Raw genomic sequence first — 21,469 nt, forward strand, 5'->3', positions numbered from 1 at the left:
GTAGAAATATCACTGGGAATGATTGAGCTTCTTCTATCTTCTCATGTCTTCTCGTTCAAAGTGTCACAATCTCTGGTGATGATTCCTCAGCTAATTTTTTGGAGGGTTATTGTACGATAGACAGTGCCAGGAGTGAAAGTGTTATTGGAAGAGTTAAGTCAAGACCTTCTGAGATATATACCCATGTTAAATTTCTCATTTAGAATTAAATGGTTGACATTTTATACCTGCAGAGGATTCCTTAGTTCTTTTAGAATAAATCATGTGCCTACAGTAGTAGAGTTGGAAAGTTCTAGTCAATTATGTTTCCACAATTTCACTTCCATTGCAGTAATATTTAATGAATACCAATTGTAATTGATTTTTCAAAAACCTGTATTCCAATCACTACATCCAACTAACCATCTATACATGTAGTTATCTTATCTACCCTCCCTGCGATAAGTGAATGTTCGTTAAAAAGTTCTGCCTTCTCATATAGTAATCGACTGGGTTTCTAACAAATAATTGGCTCTAGGTATACTTTTTGTGAAAATTGATCTAATATTTATTACTTATAGAGTTAAATGATGCTTCTAGTAGGGGAACCAACAGCAGCAGCTTTAAGCCCTCCAACACGGGCAAGTGTTTGCTATAGAATTGGTCCAAGCAGTTCAAGAGATGCTTTTTGCGGCGAAAATCAGTATAGACGTGGAGTAGCACCTTTAGATGTGTTCTGAAGTACATGGAAAGAGAGAAATAGTTTGGCCTCGTACGATATCAAGGTTGTGCAATACAATGGATATGTTCATGTTTAATAGTTTTTGACTTATATACACCAAATAATTTTTTGACGAAGGTTGTTCACTTACACAACTTTATTTGTCTGTTAAAGATGTGTTTTATGTTTCTCTAACACAAGTTTTCTGATAGGTGGAGCTTAGAGCTCCTCAAGATGTTGCAACAGGATGATCGTTGAAGTCATTTAAGTTCCTTAAGATCAAAAAACATCCCACAAGTTCACCTGATCTGAAGTTTGGGCATTTGAATTCAAGGATCCCATGGTGTTGAGTGGACTCAAAAACTAAAATCTCCATAGAGAGACGTTAAGCTTCTCTCTGAACAGTTGAGGTATAATTTTACTTCTTTTGATTACAAAGCTGGTAGTAAAACAAAGTACCTTACTCTGTAAAACAGTTACCAAATGGAGGTTTGGTTGTAAATGTTTACATTTAGAGATTTTCTATTGTATCAATTAACATTATTTAATTCACCGTGGTACATGCTACATGATGTAGGCTCGTGAAAAGTTTTTATGACTAAGGAAAGGTACAAAAAATGACATTACCAATGTACTGTGGAGGAGGTATAGACAGACATAGTAGCTAGTCATTCATACTGCCTATAATATTCTGAAGTTACTCTTTTTAAACTTTTGCACATATGAATGCCTACTTTAAAAATAAATGAAGGCGAAAAATCTTTCTTAACATGATTTTAACTCTTTCAGAAACTCCATAATGCAAGATCAACTTTTGGCCAAGATCGATTCAGTGATTTATCATAAGATTAACCGAAGAAGCCTCTTAATCTTAGTTGTGTTACGTGGCTTGCTCTTGCATTTTTGTGCTTAATTGTTTTAAGAATGATTTTCGGACTGACAGTGATTATCAAGTAACAGTTTAAGTGGAGCTTTGCCATCATCAGTAGGAAACTTATCCTCCCTGATCACTCTATGAGTAATTCTATATGCTAAACTGATTTGTAATTTATGACCGATAGAAAAGCAGCCAATTTCTTGATCTCCAGGCATTTGCAGAATAACCAACTTTCTGGAATTCTTGATGTTTTACAAAATCTCCCTTTGCAGATTTATACTCTCCCTCACTATAATTAGCTCAGAATATTAATTCCAAGTCCATAGAATGATATAATATGGTATTAATATCTCCTCGTATTATGTGTACCTCCAGGAATGTGGAATATAACCTTTTTAATGGGCCCATACCTCAGAAGTTGTTTTCTATTCCCAATTTCAAGTAAGTGCATTTCACTTTCTGCTTATAATATTACTTTTCTTCTTCCAGCTTGTAAGCCACAATATGTTCTTGGCCTCCTTTTATATTCTTGTGCTTCTTTGCCCGACACAATATTCTAGCACAAGTTCAGAAATTATGGAGATAGATTCCTTGTTGAAGTTCAATTACTACATGTTGAACTACTCTTTACTTTTTGGTAATACTTTATTGTTTATTTCTCAAATCTGAGTGACAACCTTGATCAACTTGTTATTCATGGACAATTAAGTCAGATAAGAGCTGACTGGCTATAATCTTAACATAAACACCTTAATTATACTCAACACTTCTATTCTCGATCCACATCAGACCATACTAAGCACATGTATCCCAGTTCATGAACTTTTCTTTTACTCATGATTAGCTAGTAGATTTAACTTGCTGGTAAACTGCAATAATTTTGAACATTAACAGAAAATAATACGTGTTATATGCTTCTAACTTAAATGCTCTTAGGAAATGCACAATAGAATTAAAAATTTGCCAGAGATGTGACATCTTAAATAGTTTATCTAAGTTACAAACTCAGATTATGCTTAAAGGTTTATGACACTGACTTGGATTAGAGTTGCATAGACACCCACTTGAGACCTAAACATAAGAATAATTTCAAATTGTATGAGGTAAAGTAGCCAAAATTTTACATCATAAGCACCACCTGCATATGAAAATGTATAATCCTATAACACTATGCTGCCCAGATTTTTAGCAGTTGGATCATTGACTGCATTTTAATCGTATTTAGGTTCATACGATTGCAGCCTAAAACACACTTGAATTTCATATCATATTGATCCATAATAAAAGAAGATCAGAGAATCTTAAAATTACTAATAAAAATATTTCATCCATAATAAATATCAATACTGAAAATAGAGAAGGTGATATCCCACTGAATGTATCTTATTGAAGTCTCCTACATGATCTGACTCATGTTATTTTCTCCCTTTTAATGACTTTTTTCTCTTACTGCTGGAGAGTTGTACACTGCGATCTTCATCAACGTCTACCACGGACAATTCATTATCGAGTTTACTTCTCTTTGTAGGGGTAGTTAAAGCAGAGTTCACTTCATTCTCAACTACGGAATCCTAAAATTTTAGTAACTTTTTTTTAATCAAAATCAGGTATTTTTATGAACTTTAACGAATGATATATATAAAGTGTATGTCGAAATCACCGTTAAATCAATGTCTCTAGGTCCGAGTTATTCATGATTAAACTCTGGATACTGTGAAAGAAAAATAATAATATTAACATTAATCTATATTCTAAGTAAAATCTATTTTAACATAAACCAACAAATTCAATGTGTTTGAAAGTAATGTAAATATACGGTGCATGTTTCTTCACTTGAAGCGAGACGATATTGCTTGATGAGATCCTTATCATCACTAAATTTAAGAACTGTGTAAACTTCATTATGTTGGTCTATGTTGTCTTTCTTGACGGCCACTTTAAACATGACCTCTCTATCCAAGATGTTATCCAACTCCAATGGATATGAAGATACACTATCATTCTAAAATAAACAGTGGCAATATATAATGATGTGCATTATAAATAGTGTAATTATGAAATTTTTACCCTGAAATTATACTGTATTTTTTTTCTCCTGTATATATACAATTGAATGTGAACATACGTAATTCATGACTTTTTTACTTTTTAAGTATGAAATAATGCTTGAAATTATTCAAAAAAAAGACAATAACGTATGTATACCTTGTCATACTGCAAAAGCATTTCTAATGATAATATCTTGTTGGAATTTTCATGCTCTGAATTCTGCCACAAACGTACTATACGAACTTTCAAATTCCATTGCATTTTAGAATTTGATATTTCACGTATTGAATCAATTTTAACAGACATTGTTTTGGATAGATATTGGATAGTGATTTTCTTTTTCGGTTCTAAATGTGAAATGCATCGATTAGAGATTTTACAGTAATGATGTATTTAAATTTGAATTACAGAGATAATGATAAGTTGTTGGGATAATTATATTTTTAAGTTCAAGTTAAGTCATGTTGATAAGTAAGATTTGAGATAAAATTAAAACTCTAAAATTGTTAAGATAGTTATAATTCAAAAAATTTTAATTGTTAACTGGTTAAAACTCAACTTGTTTTCTGGTTATAATATCTTTTCAGTTGAGGTTTATTTGGATTAAAAAACTGCTATCAGAGTTATTGGCTCACGTTTCTTTTTTTTTGGAGTTACTATATTTACGTATTTTTTTTAAAGTTAATATATTGCTGAAAGCTGTTGCTTACTGACCCTTGTGTTTTTCTTTTTCAGGTTCTAAATTTGAAATATAATTTAAATTTAATGTTATAGTTTGTTTTTGAATTGCAGAGATAATGATAAGTTGTTAGGATAACATTATTTTAAATTCAAACAAGCAACTAATATTTAGAGTTTATCATTAAAAAAAAATTTTAGTTGAGGATTATATTTAGAGTTTATCATTAATATTCCTTTTAGTTGAGGATTACTTTATTAACCCACATTTTTGGTTGAAAAATATCATTAAAAGTTACTGCTTACTTTACTACCACATTTTTGGTTGAAAAATATCAATAACTAATTTTGATTGAAAAATATCATTAAAAGTAACTGCTTATTTTACTAACTCATGTTTTTGGTTGAAAAATATCAATGACTAATATTTAGAGTTTATCATTAAAATTCAATAATCTTCAATTAAAAATTTGTTATTACAACAATATTAAGTGTTGTCTTTAAACCTTCCACATGACTATATTAATAGCTTGACACATGGCTTCTTGTTTTGACACGTGGCTATATTATTTTAGTTTTGTCTTTAAATCCTTCGCGAGATGCTATCTGGGGTGGGAATCAGTATGGACGTGGAGCAGCACCTTTAGATGTGTTCTGGAGTATTTGGAAAGAGAGAAGTAGTTTGGCCTCGCACGATATCAAGGTTGTGCAACACAATGAATATGTTCATATTTAATAGTTTTTTGACTTATATACACCGTATAATTTTTCGACAAAGGTTGTTCACTTGCACAACCTTGTTTGGCTGTTAAAGGTGTATTTTATATTTCTCTAAGACAAGTTTTCTAACTGGTAGAACTTAGAGCTCCTCAAGATGTTGCAACAGGATGAGCGTTGAAGTCATTTAAGTTCCTTAAGATCAAAAAACCTCCCACAAGTTCACCTGATCTGAAGTTTGGGCATTTGAATTCAAGGACCCCATGGTGGTGAGTGGATTCAAAAACTAAAATCTCCATAGAGAGACGTTAAGCTTCTCTTTGAATAGTTGAGGTATAATTTTACTTCTATTGACTACAAAGCTGACAGTAAAACAAAGTACTGTACTCTGTAAAACAGTTACCAAATGGAGGTTTGGTTGTAGATGTTTACATTTAGAGATTTTCTATTATAGCAATTAACATTATTTAATTCATCAAGGTACATGCTACATGTTGTTGGCTCGCAAAAAGTTTTTATGACTAAGAAAAGATACAAAAAATGACATTATTAGTGTACTGGAGAAGGTATAGACAGACATAGCAGTCAGCCATTCATACTGCCTATAATATTCTGAAGTCACTCTTTTTAAACTTTTGCAGATATGAATGCCTACTTTGAAAATAAATGAAGGCGAAAAAACTTTCTTAACATGATTTTAACTCTTTCAGGAGCTCCATAATGCAAGATCAACTTTTGAGCAAGCGCGGTTTAGTTTGGTGAGTGAATGTGGCGCTGGAGCATCTCAAGAGATCTCTTTGACTTTAATTCAAAAAGTGTTACCACAATAGCAAAGGCATGTTGACTTTTTTTCCTTTTGAATCCTAAATTCAGGCAACCGCTATTTCTAATGTTGAAGCAAAGAAACAGTTAGAATTCCTGAAAGTAGTTAATGGTACAATGAATGCTCGTCGTCGTTATTTCAAACAGGCATGTCATAATATGAAAGCTATTCTAGTCTATTTATTTTCAATTTTTCATATTTTATTTCTATCTTGTAGGGATATAAGCTTTTGCATCATATGGAGCCATATATCAATTAGGTTTGTCTTGTTGTTGGTTTAATTGGTGGCAATTTGATTGATGCCACTTTCATTTGATTTATTTCCTTCATCAAAGTTAATGATCAAATTTACATTTTGGTAATGGAATGTACAAATACATTGCATCTTTGACTGTCCTCCATTTCTTTTTTCTTTTTATACTCAGAATGGTCCCTTAATTTGGAAGTATTATTTTTAAAAATACCTTACTGTATGAAACAAAATACCTTGCTGTAAACAGTTACCAAATGGAAGTATTCTCTAAAAAAAAACACTGTTTGATTGTAGATGCTTGTATTTTTGGTTCCTGTACACTATTCTGTAGACGACAGTATGTTTCATTTTGTTGAACTGTCTTGGCATTATTATATTTAACTTAATAATTACAATCAGTAATCAATTTATTGGATTGATTAAATTGAAAAAAAAATTCATGCACTTCAGCAATCACGCAATGTAAGCTATTCTCAAAATGCATGTGAAAAAACACACTTCAAGTAGTTGCTAAATTTAGCCTATTTTGTATGTGAATTATTGTTAAAAGTTGTGATCTTTTCTAGGGTTTATGTCATTCCTTAAAGGGTGCTCAAGTATTTGTTGAATATAGCCTGTTTGGCATATTGATTTCTGCTTTTCTATAGCCTATAAAAAATTGTTAGCAAACTGCCCAATATGATGAAAACAAAAGATCAAAAGACAGCTGAAAAATTTATTTATTAATTTCTCAAATTAAATTACGAAAAATCTCTTTGTACACTACATTTTTTACTTCATTTGTTATTTTTCCTTCGTCATCGTAGGCTTAAATCTTTAACCCCTTCCTACTTGTCACTCGTGAAAGAGCAACATATAATTAAACACGTGTAAATATTGATTTCTTAAAAAATAATCCAACATGAGACAATGATTTCCCTTGACTTTAAAGTCTATGCATGTAATACTGATTCAATTATTTATGCTTGTATATGGCTGATTCAGCCATTTTTATTTAAACGTTAATTAGAAATGCCTAAACGTTAGTAATATATAATGATGTGAATTATAAATAGTATAATTGTGAAAGTTTTACCCTGGAGTTATATTGTATCTTTTTTTCTCCTGTATATATACAATTGAACGTGAACATACGTAATTCATGACTTTTTTACTTTTTAAGTACGAAATAATGCTCGAAATTATTCAAAAAAAAAAAGACAGTGAAGTATGTATACCTTGTCATCCTGCAAAAGCATTTCTAATGATAATATCTTATTGAAATTTTCATGCTCTGAATTCTGCCACAAACTCACTATACGAACTTTAAAATTCCATTGCATTTTAGTATTTGATATTTCATGTATTGAATCAATTTTAATGGATATTTTTTTTGGATAGATATTGGATAGTGGTTTTCTTTTTCGGTTCTAAATTTGAAATACATCGAGAGATTTTATTGTAATGATGTATTTAAATTTAAATTACAGAGATAATGATAAGTTGTTGGGATAATTATATTTTTAAGTTCAAATTAAGTCATGATAATCAGTAAGAGTTGAAACAAAATTAAAACTCTAAAATTATTAAGGTAGTTATAATTTAAAAAATTCTAATTGTTATCTGGTTAAAATTCAATTTTTTTCTGGTTGTAATATCTTTTTAGTTGAGGTTTATTTGGGTGAAACAACTGCTATCAGAGTTATTGACTCATGTTTATTTTTTTTGGAGTTACTATATTTACGTATTTTTTTTAAGTTAATATATTGCTGAAAGTTGTTGCTTACTAACCCTTGTGTTTTTCCTTTCCAGGTTTTAAATTTGAAATGCAATTTGAATTTAATGTTGTAGTTTGTTTTTGAAGTGAAGAGATAATGATAAGCTATTAGGATAACATTATTTTAAATTCAAATCAAGTAACTAATATTTAGGGTTTATCATTTAAAATTTTTTTAGTTGAGGATTATATTTGGAGTTTATCATTAAAATTCCTTTTAGTTGAGAATTACTTTATTAACCCACGTTTTTGGTTGAAAAATATCATTAAAAGTTACTGCTTACTTTACTACCACGTTTTTTATTAAAAAATATCAATAACTAATTTTGGTTGAAAAATATCATTAAAAGTAACTGCTTATTTTACTAACCCACATTTTTTGTTGAAAAATATCAATGACTAATATTTAGAGTTTATCATTAAAATTCAATATTCTTCAATTAAAAATTCGTTATTACAATAATATTAAGTATTTTCTTTAAATCTTTCACGTGGCTATATTAATAACTTGACACGTGGCTTCTCGTCTAGGCCTAAGTTTTGCTTTTATATATAGATAGATAGATAGATAGATTATTATTATTTTAATAGTTTTTTTATCTTTTCCTAATATCTAAATAAATTATATTTAAATATATTTTATAATATTTAAATTTTATAAGAGATAAGTTTGAAATAGTTTATATCTATTAGAATTCTTTAATTACTAGTTTCTATTTTTAAGATAATGAAAATCTTTTTTGTAAAAGGATAATTTATTTAAATTCAAATACTTAATTTTTCAATTCAAAATTTTTATTACCATATTTTTAACTTTGTCTTAAAATATTTTTTAATATTATCTTTAAAATTGCCACGTGGCTATTTTAATAGCTTGACACGTGGAATCTTGTCTTGCTTATGTTTTGCTTATATATATATAGAGAGAGAGAGATATTTTCTAATCATAGAATTCCACAGCACATAAAACACTCTATAACTTTAGCTTTTCCATACTTATTATACAGAAACTGAAGAAACTACCAAAATCAAAACTAACATTTAATTTGATTAGATTTCATTTGTCATTGTATAAGAAGAATTTTATGAAAAAAAAGAAGTTACGTCGGAGTTTTTTAAGTCCTATGATGAATGATGGTGTGCGGCAAAAATGGAGATGGAGGTAGGGGGTGGGGGTTGTTTGCTTTCTTTTTTTTTTTTTTTTTAACCTAGATGAAGGGAGGGGGGGGGGGTCGTTTTCTTTCTTTACAAAAAAAATCTAGATGTACTAATTAAAATTTTGTGAAGAAGATAGAGTGAAGAATGAAAACAACAGTAAAATGGGAATAAGATGAAGAAAACGAGGGCAGGGCGGGAGAGGGGGAGGGGAGGAGGAGGCAGGTGTTAGGGTGTTTTTTCTTTCTTTAAAAAAAGTTAGAATTATTTTGGGCCTTCAACGTCACATGTCATTTTTTAATTTGGTAATTTTGTCATGTCATGGCAAGTAACTTACACTCGCTTTTTATTTTTTGAAAAAGGATCCAAAATGTCCTTCAACTATGTGAAATGGTGTTAAAATGTCTTCCGTCTACCTATTAGGCCTAAAATGTCATTCACGTCTATCTATTGGGCCTAAAATGTCATTTTTATTTACCTATTGAGACTATTTTACCCTTTTATTTAGGCAAATTATATGAAAAGGTATTTTTATATACTATATCAAAATTTTATGTTTTTTTATTTTTATTACCTACTTTCACGATGTCTTTATAAAAATATATGGTATATTTATACCATAAAAATTCATGATATATTTATATATTATACAAATTATATTTATATCATAAAAATAAATGAAATTTTTATACCATACAATTACATCTATACTATAAACATACATGGTATATTTTAGATGTAAAAAGTTTATACCGTGTAATACTAAAAATATATATTTATATTTAATAAATAATTTTTTAACAAGTAAAGTACTTCCGATATAATGAGACATACCATGAATATTTATCCCATAAATTCTATCAAAAATATAATAATAATCTGACTTTGACATAAATTATATTTATACAACAAAAATATATGATACATTTGTACTTCCAACATAATGGTTTTTATTCCATAAATATTTATTCATAAAAACTCATGGTTAACCCATTACATTAGAATAAAAATACACGATAATGAAATAATACTAGATGATTACCATACATGAAAACAAAACGAAACATACACGATCAAATAATGGAATACTTAATTTATTTAAAACTATTTGAATTTTGAATATAAGAGAGAAAGATTTGAAAGCATGGATTATCTTTTTCATTTTTAATTTGAAGATTGAACAAATATTTCTTGAATTAAGGTGAATTGATAATTAGTTGTAGCATTAAATTATAAATTATAATTCTCTTTTCTATTTTTTTTAAATGGCTATATATGAAAAAAAATATTTTTATAATATTAAAAAATACTATTATTTATTTAATTAAGCTTTAAGGATGATATTTTCATGTAATTTGCCTAAATAAAAAAGCAAAATAGGTTCAATATGTAGACGGAAAGGACATTTTAGGTCCAACAGGTAGGTGATAAGGGCATTTTTGGCCCAATAGGTAGATGAAAAGGATATTATAGGCCCAATAAGTAGACGGGGGGGGGGGGGGGGGGGGTATTTTTGCACTATTTTACATAGTTGAAGGGCATTTTAGGCCCTTTCCTTTTATTTTTTGGTGATTGACAAAGAATATCTAATAGGAACAACTTTTTACATAGTTAAAGTGTTTAATAGGTACTAGTTTTAGTTGAAGGGTTTAAATAAAATTTTGCAACAAGTTTAGGGTCCTATCGATGATTTAAGCCAATTTATATGTATAAATTCATTGCACTATAAACTTATGCCATCACTCAAAATTATTAACGTAAATTTTATCTCAAATTTAATTCTAAAATATCATCTTATACGTACTTAGCACTCGTGTTACGTTTTTCACCAGTGTTTTTAAAGGCAGAGGCATAAGGTGAGGCGTTTTACCTGATACGAGGCGAAGGCGTAAGGCGAGGTGTTTTATCTGGTACGGGGCGAGGCGTAAGCCCCAAGACTATGAGGCGTAAGCCCCATGGATCCTTTAATTTTTTATATTTTATAAATTAATATTATTAAAAATAAATACTTTTAAAAGAGATAAATCAACCCCAAAAGGTAAAATTATATTAAAATTATATAAAAAAAAAAAAAGTGGAAGATGCATCTAAAATCATTTCAGCAAAAAAATAACCAAAGTCACATAGTACAAGTAATATATAAAGTCACCTTCTCATATAATAACCTATTATGTCCTGAAAAACACAAGTTGGTATAAGCCTCAAATTTTGGGGCATTCACCTTTCGATACTTTCGCCTACCCAAAACGCCTCGGTGCATTTTTCTCTACACCTCCCCTCGAAACTCGCCTTAGACTGCCTTTTAAAATACTATTTTTCACCGTATACACGATGAGGTATATGAGGGAATGTTCCACCCCAAAAATGTCTATTTCGTCTTTGTCACAAAAATAAGGGAAAGGACGAAAATAACACTTCAAATTAAACTATTTTCATAAAAATGACCATGAAATTTAAATTTCACTTTCTAGTCATTTCAATTTACTGGCTTGTTCTATACCGTTTCTACACACCTTCTATACATATCTTATACATATAAATATTCTTTACGAAAATTATACAGTTTTGATACACAATTTATACAATAACTATACATTTTTTTTAGGGGAAAGGACAAAAATGACTACTCACTAAAACTAATTCCAACTAAATAGGCACTACAATTTAATTCCCTCTAATCAGCCACCAAACTAATCTCATTTTATAGCCATTGATTATTTTGCATACTAGTTACTTCACGTTTTTTTTCATTTATTTTTTTTAAAAAATGCTAGTTCATTTTATTTTTTATTCTATGTTCCATTTTTTAAAATTTGATGTTTCATTCTATTATAAAAAATTCGCTGTTGTTTGTGTTTTTTCATTGTTTTTATATTTTTTTTTTTTGCAACTTTTTAATTTTTTTTAAATATATTTCTTTTTTGAAATTAACATAACTATAATTGTTGTACGTTGGAACATGCATTAAGTATATTTATGGAATGATGACATTGATTATCAAAAAAGTTATATGAAATTACTATAAGAAACTTTATTTGATCAAAACAAAAATATAAGATTTTGAGGAGCAGATAATGCAACTCAAACACAAAATGAAAAACCTAACTCCAACTTTTTTCAATAGTTCAACTGCAATTTCCCAAATCCAAAAATCAACCCCCGACATTATTGCAAATTCAAAAGAGGAACTATAAATAAAACAAGTCAAACATCAAAAAAAATAAAATAGATATACACATTCTATATAATTTTTAACTACAATTATTATTTAGATACATATTTTATACGATTCTATATAGTTTCTACATGCAAATGTATCAATCTAGTATAAGGGAGTATCAATTAAGCATATGGACATTGCAAGTGTATCAATGTAGCATAAAAGTGTATTAATATGGTATAAAAGAATATCAATTGGGTATAGGGACTGCATGTACTTGCATAAAATTTCCTTTCTTTTTTATAAAAAGTGTATCAATATAGTATAAAAGTGTATCAGTATGATATAAAAGTGTATCAATAGAGTATAGAGACTGCATGTGTCCAATTGGGCCTAATGGCTAAAAAAGGGAATTAAATTTAGCCGACAGGTTACCTTTGCCCACCTTTTCAAATTGTGTCCATTTTTTTAAAAATGGTCACCCCATGTCTTTTTTCCTTTTTTTTACACGTTTTATACAACAATTATATAATTTTCATACACTTTCTATATATTTTTTATATATACATATTTGATAGAACTATACAATTTCTATCCATATATCTTATATAGATACATATTCTATTTAACAATATCATTTTTATATAATTAAATTATTATTTCTAAACAATAAAAAAAAAACAGAATATTTGATGAGTTAAAAAATTTATAGCAAAAAAAAATTGAAATATTTTTAAAAGGGTCGAATTGCCCAAGTTGAATAGTGTATCAATATTATATATAGCATGTATCAGTATTGTATATGAACTGTATATGAACTACGTAAGCCCAAATGACCCAAATTAAGAAATGACTATAAAGCAAAAATAGTATATCCAACTGACCACTTTTTAAAAAGTTTTCAAACTTAGCTATTTGTTTTAAAAAGTGCTATAGAGTGTCCTTTTCCCAAAATAAATTACATATGAGATTTATACAAGTTATTAATTTTCTAATCATGGAATTCCACAGCACATAAAACATTTTATAACTTTAGAAATTGAAACTAATATTTAATTTGATTAGAGTTGAATATTTCAAAAATTAATTTATTTAATTTCCTTTTAAGCAAAAATAAGTTTATTTCTTCCATTGCTGCCTCTTTTAGCAATATTTTTAAGTCCAAGCAGAGTTTGATGATCTTCATTTACCATCTCTGGAACGTTAATCGAGCTAATCGTGGCATAACCTGTGGCAGGACGAGTACAAGACCGTTTCTGATGATTAGGGTGGTGTCATGGACATGTTGGGAAGGGATTTTAGTAGATTTGTTGTTTGACAGAACTGAGTAGGCGTCTTGGATAACGTTTGTTAAGGAAAGCAGCCTACGACAACCATGCATTGCAAGAAATTCAAGATGTCAACAAACAATGTCATCCTTTGTAGATGGCAGGCAGACATGTCAAACTAACCACCCGGCTGTCTCTAATTTAACAATCTTGAATGATGAAATTTTCCAAACTGTACTAAGATGGAGTTGTAAAACTTCATGCTTCATAGCAGTGGTGGTTGACCCTTCCTCTATCAACGCTCCCATATGACTAGAAAAACACCATTTTCCACAGCCACGGCAAAAGACCGATATATACTTTACAGCCCCACCACATGCACCATGTTGGCACATTGAAATAGGGATTGAGGACTTAGGTCAGAAACAAAAAGGAAAAGATTGAAGAGGCTGGCAATAAATGGAAAAAAGAAAAAGCGGTAGTGAAGTATTGCCAGGTACGTGGTGGCAAGGCACAACACAGAATTGTGTGTTATACAGTCTTCAACATCAATAGAGAAGCATTTTCAGATTGCACATAAAGTTGATGTACTTGCACAGAGTATTACAGCAACAATAGTGGAATACTTCTATCCAACCAAATATGCAGCTGCCAATCCTGAAGCTAGACGAGGTAAAAGTTCCCAAAGTTCCAAGTTAAGTTGAATGGGCTTGTCGAACAAGGATTTTCACGAGAAAATGAAATATACAGTAGTTTGCAGAAATCATTTTGTCAAATTATAGTTTCACGAGCATTACTCCAAGCTATAAACTTATATAAGAACCAGTTTATCTCAAGTACAATCCTGCCGAACTTAAGAACAGCATTCAGGAAGAGCACATATCATCAGCAGGAGAAACGCTAGCAGTAGTCTCCAGGACAGCCCCGAGGGGACACAATCTATTTGGGTGCAACATTAGTTTTCATAATAGGTCAGACACTTTGGAAATGCGTGTCCCTGAAGCAATACAAAAGAATATGATTACTCTTCCTTTTCTGGTAGAGAAGTGGATAAAATGTGGAAGCGAAACAGCAACAACAACAACACCATACCCTGAAATCCCACAAGTGGGATCGGAGAGGGTGGGGTTGGAGCATAAGGCAGCCTCTTACCCCTACCTTATAAAGATAGAAAGGCTGATTCCAATGGACCCTTGGCTCAAGTAAAGCTTGTCAAACAACCAGGAAAAGGAAATACCATAAAGAATACAACCAGTAGCAACAATAATCAATATGAAAACCAACGGGGAATGAGGAAGCAAAAAGTATACAGAATTGTGAAGGAACACTTCCAAGCCCCAACAAACTGCTAAGTCGACCTGTTATAATACCAATCTCTTTCCAACCATTTTTAGCCCCTAGGAACCTGCAATTTCTTCCTCAAATCCAATCCCTCAAAGTGAATTCAATCCCCTCACCCCACTATTTGTAGATAGCAAAAGAACAAGTCCAGCATATAGCTAACATACTCAAAATATTACCCTACGTAGGCATTTGGACAAAAAGAAGTGTGACATTTGAAAAAAAAAAAAATTATTTGAAACAAAGTACTTGAAATCGTGTTGTGTTTAGACATGCATTTAACTTGAAAAGAAGTTGATATTTTGTGAGTGGAAAAAAATTTCACTTGAAAGACTGGTCAAACCATTCTTTCAAACTTGAAACTCAACAACAACAACAACAACATCATACTCGGTGCAATCCCACAAGTGGGGACTACACTTCAAACTTAAAACTCATCTTCAAAACATTTCCAAAAAATCAGTCCGGTTCATAACCAAAATGCTTTTTTGAATAAAATTTGTAAGGAGAAACGGGTGCTTAACACTTTTTGATCTTTTAGAAATATGCAGCCATGGCCCATGAGTGCAAATTTAAATAGCGTTGCACTTTATTCCATAGTGCTGAGCAATCAGTATTTAAATAGTCTTAAACATCATTCTTGCATCTGTCTCACTGAGCCATTATATATGCACAACATATCAAACATGACCATAGTTTGAGCGGGGAATTTTGTGCCACCATCTGCATGGTGGCCAACAAGAGGGAGGGTGTTGCATAATGGAGATTGGTTGTTCAGTAGGGTAGAGATGTAAGTAGCTTCGGACGGCTGACCGTGGTTACTTGGGAGTTCAGATGGAGTTTAGCACCAGCCAATTCACAAAGTAAGGAAAGGGGAAAGTCGAAAGGGACTAAAAGGAGGAAGCAGGAAGCTGGTAGCAAATAAGGAGATGAAGCACCGGAAAGAGACCATTTTCTCTACCAAAAACAAGCTGCTATGAAGTTATAATCCCAAAATCAAACTCCTAATCTTCTTTGCTATTATAACAGGTAGGTATTACTTTTTGTTGATATAAACATAAGCATGATGAAAAGCTTCATGTAAACTGATAAACTGAATGAGCAAAGAAGCAAATCATATAGCCATCTCTATTTATTGCGAAATGAGAAAAGAGATGCTATCTGCAAAGGCAGAGAAATTACTTAAATGCATGGTAAGGAAACAAAATTTATAAATATGTCAGATTGCTTTGCTTTCCAATAGGCATTAAAATAAAATGAAGCTCAACATTTTCTAGTTTGTACCTCATTCTCCTGTACGATTCTTCAATTGAACTACGCAACAACAAAGAACAAGTTCCATTTGCAAAGCAATTGAAATCTATAAACAATTTCAAACACTACTTCTGCAATAATTTCCCCAGTTAAATAAGGAAATAAAATAAGCTAACATTACAATGCTCGCGAGGGAGGACCTGAAGCCTTCTCAACAGTCCGAGAAGCAAAACTATAAATTCTCCATCAATCTAAACCCTCCTTAAGGAGATGGATATCACACTTAAATTACAGCAAGCTCATTCATATATACATTGCATACTAAGAAAGAAAGTAATCATTAACTATTTACTTGAGGTAATTAGCAGACAATTCATACCTCATGATGAAGAAGCAGCCTTGATAGCTTTCTGCAACTCACTCTCAACATCACTAGCTCGATTCACATTTGAGGCGTTCTTCTTCAGCTCTTTCTTCGCGTTTTCTCCCCCGCTATTCCTCTTATTCCTCCACTGCTCAAAACCCCCTGAATTCTCAACCACCTGCACACCTACAAACTCTCCCTCACCAACACCAACACCCTTCCTACCAATATTCCCCATCTTCATCTCCTCCAACCTATGTTTCATCTCTCTATTCTCTCTCTGCAACATTTCCAACTCCTTCTTCATCCAAAAACACATACCTTTCAACAATTCATTTTCGCCCGAATTCTCATCCTTCTTATCCTTCACCTCCTTAGCTTCCTCAACTCTCTTAATCCCAATCTTATTCACACTCAAAAACGGCATCTTGCTCCCCAAATCCTTCGGAAAATTCACACCCCATCGACAATCCATCATAACCCTTTTCGTCAAAGGCAATTCCGTCTTCGCCATTACAGCAATCCCTTTAAAGACTGAATCTTTCGCATAATCCTCCATCGAAAACTCCTTAAAATTCAATGGCCTCTCCAAAGGAACAAACCCAAAATTCTCATCACCATTCTGCTTACTCACACCACTAGAATTCCCATCAGAACTAGTAGTGGTTTTTCGAAGCGAAAAAGAACCCAATTCGGGTTTGAACAAAAGGGTAAAACTGGGATTTTGATGAGGGCTCAAAGGAGAAAAAGAAAAGTTAGCAGAGATCACTAAAGGTGAATTCTTGGGAGACCCAAAAACGCCAATTCCAGATTTGAGGGTAAGAGTTAAAGGTGGGGTGGTTGGGGTAGTAGGGGGGGGGTTGGGGGGTGAAGCAGTGGAATAAGCAAGTTTAAGAGTAGGACCAGAAGGGAAACTTGTAGCAAGAGAAAGGGAGAGATCAGAAGGGTGATGGGTAGTAGTGGAGAAGCAAGAAAGGAAAGGGAGGTTAAAAATGGAAATTGGGATTTTGGCACGAAGGAGAAGTGGGTGATTTTGTGATTGTTTTTGGTTGTTGGGAGTTTGAGGTTGTTCTTGGAGTTTTAGTGAAAGCTTCATTGTTTTTCTCTCTGTATGAAAAAATGGAATCAGGAAGCTTTTTGTTTATGGAGGGTACTTGCCTTACCAAGATTGTGAAGCAGATAAGCTTTCGGGAGAAGTACGCTCCAGTTAAAATTAGAATTGGAGTGGTGTTTGCTCTTTTTTTTTTTAAAGAAAAATAAAAAATTGATTTTTGAAATTTCTTTTTTTAAATATGATTTTATGTCTTAACTTTTATAAATTATTAAAATTATCCAACTAAAATTTATCTATTAATAAAAAAAATATATAATTAGTCACTATTATAAAAATAATTATATATACATGATCATATTTAATCAATTTCAATTATGACATATATAATAATTACATTAATAGTCGTCTTTTCATATTTGAAAAATTTTAAATATGGATGTTATATTAACAGATCACTGCTTCCTATTTTTTAGGTAACAAATATTATCTTTCAAACAAATTTCTTTTTTTAAAATTTTATTTCCTTCATTTTTCGTTCCTAAAAAATAGAAAATGATGAGTTATTATTAAATTTTAGGGTGCCACTAATTTATGTCTTTAATTTTCTTATACATGAAAGATTTTACTGTGTGTGAATAAATTATTTCTATATAAAACATGCTTTGTATATTTATGGTATATTATATCATATACCATAAATATATAAATATGCTTAATATGTTTCTTTATACTTCATATTTTTATATATGTGTGTATATGGTATATACATGGTATAAACTTTATATATAACATACTTTGTATATTTTTATTATAAATATAATACTTTATATATTTATGGGTATAAATATAAATTAGCAGTAAAATAATATCTTAAATAAGGGAAAAAAAATTAAATAAGGGATACAAATAATAATGAGAGAAAAAAAGAGATATATATTAATTAGGATAGCATTAAATTTGAAATTATAATTATCTTATTCTTTAAAATTGTTATATACGTAATATTGAAAGGTAATGTTATAAGGAGAGTTTTATGTAAAAATTTAAAAGATTGGGGTTATATGTGATAATAATAAAAGTTAGAATTGGAGTTGGAAAATTGTGAAAACAACAACAACCTGTTTTCCCTTTTTAGAAAAAATTTTTGGATTATTTTTCAAATTTTTATGACCAAACACCACAATTTCCAACTCCAAAAATTTTTTTGGAAAAAAGAAAAAAAATTTCATGGCCAAAAGCTAATAATTTGGGTAAATTACTTGAAAAATTGGGTTACTCACATAAATCCCGGACAGGAAATTACATGTCATAGATCCAAATAAGGATGACTTTAGATATTTGACCCGAAAAAAAATATCTTTGAAGAATAACCTTCCTTACCTTTTTAAATATAGTACAAGTACCATTTTGCCCCTCTGCACCTCATATATATTTTTACACTTTTCATACTTATTTGTTTCTCAAATTTTATTTTCATTCTTTTCACTTTTTTATTTTTTCCTTTAATTTTATTACTCTCTTTTTTATTATTTTTAATTTTTATTTTTTCCTTTAATTTTATTATTCTATTTTTTATTTTTTTTATTTTTTATTTTTCTTTTAATTTTATTGTTGTGTTTTAATTTATTTGTCTCAATCTTTTTTTTTTCTTTTTTTTTTTTCAAGTATTGTCTATTTCTTTTCTTTTTTTTTTCCTTTTTTAGTTCATTTGTTTTTAACCTTTATTTTTCTTTTATTTTTGATTTTTACCAGTTCTCTTTTTTTTCCCTCGTTTTTCTCAAACTTTATTTTTATTTTTTCCTCTTATTTTTTACTTTCTCAATTTTTTAATTCTTCATTTTTTCTTAATCTTTATTTTTTTCTTGCCTTTTTTTTCTCAAACTCTTTTTTTTATTTCTCTTTTTTGTTTGATCGTTTTTTTCTTTTTTCAGTTCTCTTTTTTTCCCTCATTTTTTCTCAAACTTTATTTTTATTTTTCCTCTCATTTTTATTTTTCTCAATTTTTTTTAATTCTTCATTTTTTTCTTGATCTTTATTTTTTTCTTTCCTTTTTTTCTCAATCTTTTTTTTATTTCTCTATTTTGTTTTATCTTTTTTTTCTTTTTTTCTCAACTTCTATTATATTTTGCTAACAAATAAAAAATTAAATAATCTCCAAAGGCATCTTATTTTTTTGATATCAAAGCAAATTTAAGGGCATGAATTGTTGTTACGAAATTCTTTGAAAATTCTTGAGATAAGTCCTGTCTCTAAGGCGAGAGTTGTAGAATATCTCAGAAATAAGTACATAACGTGGTAGTTTCAACTCTTGTCCGTGGGACATAATTTATTATTTGAAAGTCCTTGAGCTAAGTTTTGTCTCTAAGGCAAGAGTTGTAAAACATCTCATAAATGAAGACATAACGTGGTAGTGTCAACTCTTGCTCGGGGGGCATAATTTATTATTTGAAAGTCCGTGAGCTAAGTCTTGCCTCTAAGGCAACAGTGGTAGAATATCCCAAACGAAGACATAACGTGGTAGTGTCAACTCTTACCCGTGGGACATAATTTATAGTTTGAAAGTCCTTGAGCTAAGTCTTGCCTCTAAGGCAAAAGTTGTAGAACATCTCATAAATGAAGACATAACGTGGTAGAGTCAAGTCTTGCCCGTGGGGCATAATTTGTAGTTTGAAAGTCCTTGAGCTAATTAGGTCTTGCCTCTAAGGCAATAATTGTAGAACATCTCATAAATGAAAACATAACGTTATAGAGTCAACTCAGCCCGTGGGGAATAATTTGTAGTTTGAAAGTCTTTCAGCTAATTAAGTCTTGCCTCTAAGGCAATAGTTGTAGAACATCTCATAAATGAAAACATAACGTTGTAGAGTCAACTCTTACCCGTGGGGTATAATTTGTAGTTTAAAAGTCCTTGAGCTAATTAAATTTTGCCTCTAAGGCAATAGTTGTAAAACATCTCATAAATGAAAACATAATGTGGTAGAGTCAAATCTTGCCCGTGGGGCATAATTTGTAGTTTGAAAGTCCTTGAGCTAATTAAGTCTTGCCCCTAAGGCAATAATTGTAGAACATCTCATAAATGAAAACATAATGTTGTAGAGTCAACTCTTGTCCGTGGGGCATAATTTGTAGTTTGAAAGTCCTTGAGCTAATTAAGTCTTGCCTCTAAGACAATAGTTGTAGAACATCTCATAAATAAAAATATAACGTGGTAGAGTCAACTTTTGCTCGTGGGGCATAATTTATTGTTTGAAAGTCCATGAGCTAAGTCATGCCTCTAAGATAAGAGTTATAAAACATCTCATAAATCAAAATACATTGTGGTAGTTTTTACTCTTGCCCATGAAACATAACTTGTTGCTTGAAAGTCATAAGTCTTGTCTCTACAATGTGGTATTGTCAACTCTTGCCAATAAAACGTATCTTGTTGTTTGAAAGTCATAAGCCTTGTCTTTATAATGTGATAGTATCAATTCTTGCTCATGAGATGTAACTTGAATGGAAGAAATCAAAGAAAAAATAACAAAAATAGTAAAAATTACGAAAAAAGAACAAAATGAAGAAAAATATTAAAATAAAAAACAAAAAAAATGTTGAAGTTGAGAGAGAATGGAAAAAAAATAAAGGTTGATAAAAAAAAATATTAAATAAAAATAAAGGTTGAGAAAAAAATAAAAGAAAAATAAAAATCAAAGAAAAAAATATATTTTTTATATAAAAGTAGACATTGAGAGGTGTAAATAAAAAAATAAGGGTTGAGAAAAACTAAAAAGAACAAAAAATAAGAGGATAGAAAGAATAAAAAATCAAAGTAAAATAAAAAAGAAAAAAAAAGAAATTGAGAGAAAAAAAGAAAAAAATAAAGGTTGAGAAAAATTACAAATAAAAAGTGAAAATAAAAAATAAAAATCAAAGTAAAATTAAAAAGAGAAAAAAATAAAAGTTGAAAGATATAAATATGGAGTTGTTATCCATTATGAGGATCGTTTATGTAATTTACTCAATTGGTTAAGGGTAATTTCA

The 21,469-nt window shown here is 30.2% G+C and overlaps 1 protein-coding gene across 1 annotated transcript; it reads right to left on the minus strand.

Moving 5' to 3' along the window:
- Nucleotides 1-13,977: 13,977 nt before the first annotated feature.
- On the minus strand, nt 13,978-17,605 carry LOC107872896. Its single transcript, XM_016719552.2, has 2 exons — nt 16,411-17,605; nt 13,978-14,433 (listed from the first exon to the last, which is right to left on the minus strand). Exon 1 carries the CDS (start codon nt 17,489-17,491, stop codon nt 16,412-16,414), a length of 1,080 nt encoding a protein of 359 aa, XP_016575038.2. The 5' UTR covers nt 17,492-17,605; the 3' UTR covers nt 13,978-14,433; nt 16,411.
- Between the last annotated feature and the right edge of the window lie 3,864 nt (nt 17,606-21,469).

Source organism: Capsicum annuum, chromosome 6, assembly GCF_002878395.1.
Source record: "Capsicum annuum cultivar UCD-10X-F1 chromosome 6, UCD10Xv1.1, whole genome shotgun sequence".
Taxonomy (NCBI): domain Eukaryota; kingdom Viridiplantae; phylum Streptophyta; class Magnoliopsida; order Solanales; family Solanaceae; genus Capsicum; species Capsicum annuum.